General features: G+C 44.9%; 1 protein-coding gene across 1 annotated transcript; it reads right to left on the bottom strand.

Annotated features, from left to right (window-relative positions):
• Nucleotides 1-2,474: 2,474 nt before the first annotated feature.
• ECH1 (enoyl CoA hydratase 1, peroxisomal) lies at nt 2,475-7,340 on the bottom strand. The gene is made up of 10 exons (XM_006901113.1): nt 7,286-7,340; nt 6,693-6,903; nt 6,500-6,588; nt 4,373-4,497; nt 4,245-4,293; nt 3,737-3,801; nt 3,232-3,302; nt 3,078-3,149; nt 2,723-2,873; nt 2,475-2,579 (listed from the first exon to the last, which is right to left on the bottom strand). The coding sequence occupies exons 1-10, from the start codon at nt 7,338-7,340 to the stop codon at nt 2,475-2,477; spliced, it is 993 nt and encodes a 330-aa protein (XP_006901175.1).
• Between the last annotated feature and the right edge of the window lie 2,665 nt (nt 7,341-10,005).

Genomic DNA, 10,005 nt, shown 5'->3' on the forward strand with positions numbered 1-10,005 from the left:
ATGTTGCCCTTTTGCTCACTAAAGAGGCTGGGATGTCAGGCCCAGACCAAGGTCAAGTGGAGAATAAAGAATTCAAAGAATACCACATTAACAAAGGGAGTGAACAGCCTCACCCACCTGGCTAAACCACAATGGAATATCCCTCCCTGAAAAATCTTACTATAAAAACCTGCCCCAAACCATCTTAGGGCAAGGTTTTCCCCTCATCTCTATCTCTCTCCAGACATCCTGCCTGGGAGCCCCCTTAATGCAGCTGCTTTAAGCTTTCTTCCTCCCTGGTCCCTTCCTTGAGTCCTTGGCCCTATAGCCAGTGTGAAGACCTAACAGATTTAACATTCCCAAATCTGTCTCCTTACCTTGAATACTGAAGGGGCTTATGTAAGGAAGTCACAAGACATTGGAATATCTAAGAACTTCCACATTTATTCCCTCACTCAGGTGTTCAGATCTGGTGACTGTGTCCCTAATTGGCCTGGTCTGGTCAAGGTTCTGAAGATAAACTAGCTCCATTCAATTCTCAGCTATAGAAAACAGGTCTAAAGAAATAAATGTCAGCTAAACATTGCAGGGTGAACAAATATTATTAGCAAAGGATTTCACTTAGGAAGTAACTTTAAGCTACAGATTGCAGGTTTGTTTTTATCTATCATTAAGTTAGAAGTGACTCACAGCTGATTCAGCAGATTTTTCAGAGGCTGTAATTATCATCTTTTTCCTGAAAAGCAGTTGGTGGATTCAACCACCTGCCTTTGGGTTGGTAATGTGCTACCTTACCTACTAGGCCACTGTACTGCAAGTTGTTGTGTGTCACTGAGAGAAAACACCCTTGGTACCAGCAATTTAGAAACAGAAGACATATTAGACAAAGCTGCTGTCAAGGACATCTCCAAAAGTACTAAGTATGTTTGAGTCGTGGTGCTGGAGAATAATGAATATACCATAGACTGCTGGGAGAAAAAACAAGTTCTTCCTAGACAGGGTGAATCCTTAGCAGCAAGGATTTTGAAGCTTCGTCTGCCATACATTGGCCATGTTGCAATGAAGGACCAGTCCTTGGAGAGTGTCCTTGGAAGGGTGGAGGGAAGAGAAGAAGACTCTCAATGAGATGGACTGACTCAATGACTGAGGTAATGAGGGTAGGTGTGTCAGAGACAATAAGCTTAGCTCAAGATACAGCAGAGTTCTGAGATGTTGTACATAGGGTCACTATGCTTAGCAGGGGACTCGACAGCATACAAAATGCATCTGGATGTTGGATGATAAAAAATTGCAAGGCAGACATCATTAATTGGTTAAGGAAGGTGGTTGGGTTTTTTAATTTAAAACTCAATTCATTTTTATTATCTGAATTGTCGAGGAATTTTTTTCTCCTCCCAGTCTACCAACTATGCTTTAGTAAAAATCAACTATATTAATGGCTCAAAAACCTTATTTCTTGTTCAATTTACCTGAAGACTGATATATTTGGTCTCTGAGAGCCTCTTACATGTTTTTCTTTCCTGAAAGCCAAGCTGAATGAGCAATATATGCTCCTTCACAATGTTCTCTTATTGCAAAAGGTAGGCTCAGGCTCAAAAACTATCGCTATGTCCTATGTCGGAACTAACTCATAGCTGACGCTGTAGTTAAGTCTTTTGGTTACGGAAGCTTTTTATTTTACTCTCCAGAAAAATACCCCTTCCTTTTAAAATGTTATAGAAAAAAAGGTGTTTGTTTCCTTTTATCATTGGATACTGAGGCTAAAGCAACATAGAGCCAACTTCACATCTTTTGTTCATATGGTTGCTCTAAGTTACAGTGGACTCAAAGGCATCTAACATTGTGAAAAGTTAGTATTGGCACAGAACAGAGCAGGGTTCAGGGCTGTTGTACATAGGGTCACTATGAGTCATAGGTAACTCAACAGCATATAACAAGAAGTCTATTATCCTACAAGCTGTAAGGTTTTTTTACTTATGTTATATTATGCAAGATAAATTTAAGTTTTCTACTGCTTTACTGTCAGCTGTAAATGGAGTTAATAATTAAACTCCAAGCCAAGCCCAGGCTCTAATCCCAGCATGCTGTGCTCTGAGCAGAGACTATTAAAGATTCCCAGGATAGGAAAGTCTTGTTTTCTCCAGTAACAATGATGTCCACAGACTCTATGTTTGGCTTGAATCTGTCCACCCTAGCTCCTGCAATCACCACCTGTGTGGCACTCATTCCACAAATCAGAGATCCCTGTCTCTGACCTTCCACCTAATTTTGGTCTTGAGGCCCTCAGGTCCATCTCAGCCCCTCCCTGCCCCAAGGTCACCAGGTTCCTTAAAAGATTTTATCCTTACTGGACCAAAGTATAAGGCCTTAAGGAAATACTTATTTTTTTCTTAAGGAAATTCTTGTTTGTAAAACTACAAGTTAGTAGACTGGGTGAGAAGGCACCAGGGTAGGCCAAAGTCAGATCCAGAGTTGGTGGATGTGGGAATGTACTCTCAGAGCTTGGAAAAGGTGACAGTTTTCAGTTCCTTCTTCTCCATTGTGGCCTGGACAGACTTTATAATGTCATCGGTCTGCAGCATGCTCATGTTCCAGGTGCTCTGCAGAAGGGCAACAGAAGACATAGGAGATCAGAGATGGACCAATGAAAATTAGGACAGTCAGCAGTCTGCCAGTCAGAGGACAGGGTGCATGCAGCTGGGATGGCGAGAAGAAATGTGATTGGTGAGAAGGTGCTGCTCACCATGAACTTAAGGCTCTCAGACACTGGATGGTCCCGGGAATAGATCAGGTTGAATTTCGTGCTCTGCACTGCCACAGGGCTCTTGCTGGCAATCTCAGCTGCTACAGCAAAGGCTGCATCCAACATGGCCTCCTTGTCTGGGAACATCCGGCTGTGGATGCAAGGGAATCAGGAACAGGATACCTGGGAGAGTCTTTTGTCCCGTAGATGGACACCAGACGGTGGAATAGCTACTATTAATTAGCTGATCAGAGCGGGTTATAGGCTTCCACCTAAAGGAAGGGCCACTCAGAGAAAGCCTTGTACGACAGCCTCGAGACCTCACCCAGGCAGAGCTGCCCAGTGCACCCGTTACCTGACCAGTCCACTGCTCAGGGCCTCATCAGCCATCATCTTGCGGCAGGTGTAGGCCAGTTCATTGACCAGGCTGCAAGAGGGGAGGATGGCTCAGGGGACAGCAGCCAAGGGGTCTATGATCCTCTTTTCCTCCTCCCTCCTCGCTCCCTTACCTCTGGTTCCCAATGATACGGGGCAAGCGCTGCAGAGTTCCCATGTCAGCTGCCAGACCGATGTCCACCTCCTAGAGGCAGTCATTTGGTTTCCTGTCACTAAGGTCCTGTTTATCCCCCAGCCCAATCTGGAGAGAGTCGTGGACCATGTTCTACCTGAAAGTCTTCCCCAAATACTCCATTCTATTCCTATCAACACAGAATAGAGTCCATTCTCTAAGTCTCTCTGTCCCTTCAATTCTTTGGGGTCAGCCACACATCTATCCCACCTCCCAGCACTCCATGCACTGCTGATCTGATTTCCATTCCTACTTCTGCTCCTTCCTGACCTCACCTGGGATTGATTGCTGTCGGGTGTCCTCCCAAAGCCAAGTCTCACTTTTTAAGATTCAGTTTTGACTAACTTCCCATAAACCCTTAGGTTCCTCCAGGTCCCACTACCCCCTAATCTATTGCTCAGAGTCAAGGGAGACCCAAAAAAGGGAAAGGCATTCTGGAAGCTCACCTTCACCTCGAAGAAGGCATCCTGGGTGCAGTACCGGATATCACAGGCAGTGATGAAGTCCACACCTGTCAGGGAGAGGCCAGGGACACTAAAAAATTGTGAGGGACAACCTCTCCTCCTGGAGGGGTTGCATCTAGGGATCAAGTCTAGCTACTGGCTCAGTTGAGATGCAAGAGCAAGAGCTCAAAGAGAATACGCCGTCCCCTTTTCCTTATGACTCAGGGTGAAGTCTCTCTCAGGGAGGAGTGATAGGGAATGGCAAAGGATACACTGACAAAGAAGATTAATCAGAACTGGCTTTGACAAGCACTGTGGCATTTGGACAAGAACAAACTGGGAGGAGGGTAGAGAGAATAGTGCAACAATGAATGAGTGGAAGCCCAAAATCTCTGTAAATGTTTATGAAAATTAATAAAATATAATTATAGAGAAAAAAAAAAAGAGCAAGAGCTCAAAGAAGCCCAGTGAAAGTGGGTGCCGTGGGTGGGAGCTGGGGTCGCAGACTCACCTGCACCAATACAGCCCCCATGGATAGCTGAAATCACAGGTTTGGGGCACTGGAAGGAAATGGAGTGGTCAAGTCAGAGCTTCCCAAGGTAAGTGGGAAAGGAGACACCGTCCCAGTCCCAGAGTCACCTTCTCAAGGACATTGAAAGTCTCTTGGTATCTGGTGATGAGGTTGCGAATGTACCAGCTCCTGCGGGCGACATCATCTCCCTGGGGCTGCAGGAGGTCTGAAGCCATGTCTACAAGGTCGATTCCTAGGTAGGGAGGTATGAGAAGGGTTCACTCAGGCTCCCAGGCCAGGAGGGAAAATCTAAGGGCAGCAAGTTAGAAATCCCAAACACAACCGTGAGCAAACAACTCACATAGGACTTGCCAAAAGGTTGAGTACAAAATACAAAAATAAGACTACATATAAATGCTAATAATGTTCACTAGGCCACTGTTCATTTACTCCTTGACAATGCTATGAGGTTGATCCTATCATCATCTCCATTTTACAGAAAGCAGTAAACTGAGGCAGTTTGGGCCTGCCGGCTGTGGAATAAAAGTTTTATACATAGAACCGTACAGCAGACTCCAGAGGCCATGTGTTTTTTATCCTCCTCTCTGTCAGGCTGCTCAGGAGTCCTGGCTTCTGGCAAGAGTCAAGGATCAATAGTGGAGATGGTACCGAAAATGTAAAAGTCCAGGGGACAATTACTGGGACTCCAGAATCAATCTCAAATCTGCTCTTTCCTCAATCCAGTTATCACCCGTAACCCTCACTCTGGTCCTGATCGCCCTCACTCCTCCTGGAGACCCTGCTTCCACCCTGGGTCTCCACAGAACCTCTGTGAACAATAAAGTCTCCTTTATTCTATTACTTGTTGCTGGTTACTGCCCAGTGACTCCAGTGGCACAGTTTCCAGCATCAAATCAATATACAAGCCACAGCGGCATAACAAACTCACCAGCAGGTGGTGGTTCTCCCACTTACAACAGAATGTCAAGTCCTTGTCATAGGAGGATTCTGGCTTTTACCTCGAGTGAACTGAAGCCACAGGAGGAGTCGGCTTCCTGCAGTTAGTCACTCTCATCCCCTGACCTGTCCCAGCAATGCTCTCAGATCCTAAAAACTTTCTGTACCTTTGCCTGAGCCGCTTCCTCTGAGGCATCCCTGCCTCTACTTGGTGTTTAAATCAGGGGGAGCACTGGCTCAGGTTAGAAGGGAATTTGTATTTAACACAGGTCAGCTGAGCTCATGTTAGCAGCACTCCGCTCTGTGTCCCTGGCAGGTCAGCTGCCGTCTGCTGAGCTTGGGGTTTCACGGATGGAAGAAGAGGAAAAAAATCCCTCTAAGAGCTTGAAAGCACTGCAAAGACTCAATAAGACAGAGTTCCAGAGGTGCTTCACAGCTACTATAGGTAGTTCATTTATTATAAAGTCAGAATAGTTAGGTCAGTCAGCTGCAGTCCATGGCCCCAGACCATGACAGAGACACGTGATGCAACAAGAGCTCTGCTTGCTGCCAGAAGTCCAGCATGTTCCAAAACCTTCTCTAACCAGTTTTTCTGATTCACTTTCTTATCTGGAAAATGAGGAAATACAGTTGTCTCGAAATACTTTTTAGAATACTAACTAGATGGATTTAACAGATTAAAGATGATAGTCAGGGAAGAGTCAGGGAATCTGACTACTGAAAATGAGCCAATCTGAAGAAAAGATCTATGGCAATCAAGATATTAAGCACAGTTAAGCACTCACTCAACTACCAACAAAACTAAAACATCAGCCATTTGAATCACGCAGAGGTAGATTTGGAGACCTGCTTCCAAAAGGTCACATCCTCGGAAGCTTTTATGGAGCACTCTGAGTCAACAGCAGTGGGGTTTTGCTTTATTGGTTGGCTGGCCACTTGAAAATGTATGTCATGAAATCTAAGGGAGGAATGTTAAAACATGCAAAAACCTAAGAGAGCCAGAATGTAATGATATTTGTTTCTACCTCTGACACAATGAGGTCTTACCATAATCCTATCTTTTTCTACTCGGGGAAAGAATTTGTGTTTTTGCTTTACACAGGTTTCTGGCATAATCACAAAGGATACTATTTTAAAGCCACAAAGACCAAGACTCAGACTTCAGAGTCTGTTAGTCCATGTTTTTTAAGTCAGTCTTCTAATAAGAATAAAAGCAACACTCAGACGCTCCTTAAAACGCACTTTAAGAAGCACTGTTGCATTCCAGGAATGGAGAGGTTAGTGGGGTGAAGTGATACCTGCAGTGAACATTTTCCCAGCCCCAGAGATGACCACTGCACGACATTCAGAGTCCTGTGCAATCGTGTTGAAGCACTCCACCATCTCTCTGCGGAGGGGCAAGGAGAAAAGGGCTGTAAATATCCATCTACCCTTTCCTTGCAGGCAGTCCTTCAAGATACACAAGGGGGTACAAAGATACACAAGGCTAACCTCCAGAACGCCCTGTTCATGGCATTTCTCTTCTCAGGCCGGTTTAGTTGCACGTGCAGAACGTGCTTGTGTGCAGATGTCACCCGCAGAGACTCGTAGCTGTGGTCTGGGGTCTCAGCCTGGTCTGCTCTGGCGGCCTCATCTCTTGCTGTGGTGGTACTCATGGGGCGAAGGCTATATCGGAGACCCGGGTGGACCGGGGCCACAAGTCCTAAGAAAAGAAGAAAAAAGTCTTGGATGACCTCTACCTGGGGACCTGCCAATCTGGAAAATGCTGGGACCCGGGGCCTGCAAGGGCAGGTCAGTTAGTTACTCGATTGGGAAAAACAAGCCCCTCAGACACTGTGCTGAGGAGCGCTCCGATCTTCAAGATTAGGGGTGTCTCACTGTGCCTTCCGTTTGAGAACCACCTCCGACCTCTGATCGAAGGAGTGACCCTGACCCCTAATTAAGGACACTGCGCCATCAACAATCTCCAATTGGAACACCGAATTAGATTGCCCTTCATATCGGAGCACACGGGCCCCCGAGTCTGTGACTCCTATGGTCGCCCTGACAACACGACAGCAAGCACCGGGGTCAGAGTTACTCACGTCGCGTCAGGAGGCCCCGGAGCACGCCAGCACAAGCCGCTGTAGCCGCCGCCATCGTTACTCTCTGTCTGCGCCAGGGGGGCGGGGACGCTAGGGGGCGGGGGCAGAGAGAGGCCATGTTGAGTGAGGGCGTCAGAACCTTAGTGTGTTGTAAGAGCATGCGCCTCTTCCGCCATATTTACTCAGGGCAACCAGAACTCGCTTTCTTCTTCGCAGTGTTAAGTTTTTGGAAAACGGTTAAATTGTAAAGAAGCTGCACTGCAATCGCAGATATAGTGGTTTGAATCCACCAGATGCTCTGCTGTACTAGTCAGATCCTATTTGACGATACACAAAAAAATTTAAAAAAAAACCAACGTAACCTTTGACTCAGTTATTTGTAAAGTGTTACGAATGTACCCTTTGACCCATTAATTCCACTCCTAAGTGATCTGGCCAAGAACAAAGTTCAGCTACTGTTGAGTAAATTTTCTGCATAAAATCATTACAGCATTATTTTAAAAATTCAAATACAAAAGTACAAGCGCATTAACTGCAGTTCTGTAAATTCATAATCATTGGCTATTCCGTGTTAAGCAGAAACTAAGAATATAGTAACCATGCAGCATTATGAGTTTATCCACAAAAAAAGAATAGGAATGTATAATAAACACCGGCCAATGTTGAATATTGTGGTGTTCGGACACTGACCTAATGTAACTGAATTTTCACAACTCAACTGTTTCATGTACACAGAGGAAATGGACTGGAAGGGGAAGATACTAGTTCAAGGTCGCCACTTCATGAAGCTGGCATGTGTGGTTCCAAAGTTCATGTTTTTTTTTTCAGAGAATCACCGCCCTGAGTGATTATTTATTGAACTGGCATTCCAAAGCCCATGTTCTTAAAAATACTTGTGAAAAAAAAAATAAATAAAAAATAAAACCACCATGGAAAATAATGTATACAAAGTGCATAAAGTTTAAGAGTGTTAGTAAGTTATTAACCACTGGCAGTTACAGGTGTCTCTCTGAAATGAGTTGAAGCTTTTTAATTGGCAAATCCTTGTCTGGTTTTGCATATACTATATAGGAAGGGAGCTCTGGAGGCCTAGTGATACAGAATTGTGCTGCCAGCTCAAAGGCAGGTGGTTTGAAACCACTAGCTACACCACTGGAGAAGGATGGGCAATCTCCTCCCATCTGAAATTTACTGCCTCTGAAAACCCTTTAGAGGCTCAACCTTGAATCCGTTCATAACACACAAGCTCTTTGGGTAAATGGTGACAAAGGCACCTACTATCAACTGTTTAGCTACACAATGAAAAACAGAAACCAACATCTAGAAAAATTTAAAAAGATACAGAACGGGGCAAATTCTTTTGGGAAAAGGAATGAGAAGACTTTCTATTTTCTCTTTCTGTATTTTTATTTCCAACCTTACAAAAATAGTTATTCTCTTTGAAGGATTGTTGTTGTTGTTATATGCCATCAAGTTGGGACCTCCTCATAGCTGACCTTCCAGTGGGTTTTCAGAGGCAGTAAATCACACAGCAGGACATTGCCCATCCTTCTTTCTGTGAGGTGGCTGGTAGACTCAAACCTTTGGAATTATGGCCCTCTTTTATATGGTCTTTCTTAAAATTAAAAAACTTCCAGCTTCATTTCTACTGAACTGACTCTCCAAACAGGCTAAGCTCCTTTGAGTATGCCCATGAGGAATTCTTGAGTTCCATGAGGAAATCCACGAGTTTCTGCTGAAAGGTTGCCTCCTCGCTTATTACCGATAGACAAGCATTGAGACTTGATCAATAAGACAGACTTGATCAATAAGACAGACAATGAAGTTCGTGGACTTAAAGGAAGCTGGGCCTAATGAAAGCTTACCTTCTCCACATTTCAATACAAGCAAAAGACATTGAAGGCTCAATCACAGGTAATCTCAGACTGATCCGAGCTATAAATTATGAACACAAGTCTGTTGACATGGGGGCCTTAGGGTCTATGGGCAGAGGGTAAGGGATGCCCATCCTAGGGGCCATAAGGCTGCTGTCTATCTGTCAAATATTGTAGTGTGGTTGAGAAAATGGGATATAGCGTTCATTTTTATAATAGCTGTGATACTCACCTTGGGGCCTTCCTTGGGGCTAGCAACGAATGAGTGAGAATTTGCATGGACAACAAGAAGCACATAAACCGTGGGAGTATATAGAAAGGAATCCTCTATCCTCACCATATTCTGGGGGTGATCTCCTAGGACTGGGAGATGTCTCTAACATTTGTTGGGATTATTGCCAGAACCACCTGGGAATAGAGAAAATAGACACCAAGTGCAGGAACTTAGCCATGTTGAGAGGCTAGGGTGTTGGTGTGTCTTTCCACAAGAGCTTCAGGAGTGGGAGTGTTGTCAGGTAACAAACAATGTTCTTGTTGTTGTTATGTGCCATTGAGTCGCTTGTGACTCATAGCGACCCTATGTAAAAGAGCCCTAAATGCCATTCAATCCTGTGTCAACCTAGCCATCTCAAATGCACCCATTCCCACCACTCCAGTCACAGAATTGATCCATCTCTTCGAAGGTCTTCCTCTCGTGGGCCGCCCATCCACTCTGCCAAACATGATGTCCTTCTCCAAAGACCAGTCCCTTCTTGCAACATGCCCAAAGTACGTCAGACGAAGCTTCACAATCCTTGACTCCAAGGAACATTCTGACTTCACCTCTCCAAACCTGTTTGTTCTCCT

The sequence above is a fragment of the Elephantulus edwardii genome, unplaced genomic scaffold (genome assembly GCF_000299155.1).
Source record: "Elephantulus edwardii isolate Elephantulus edwardi_28Jun2011 unplaced genomic scaffold, EleEdw1.0 scaffold00308, whole genome shotgun sequence".
Taxonomy (NCBI): Eukaryota; Metazoa; Chordata; class Mammalia; order Macroscelidea; family Macroscelididae; genus Elephantulus; species Elephantulus edwardii.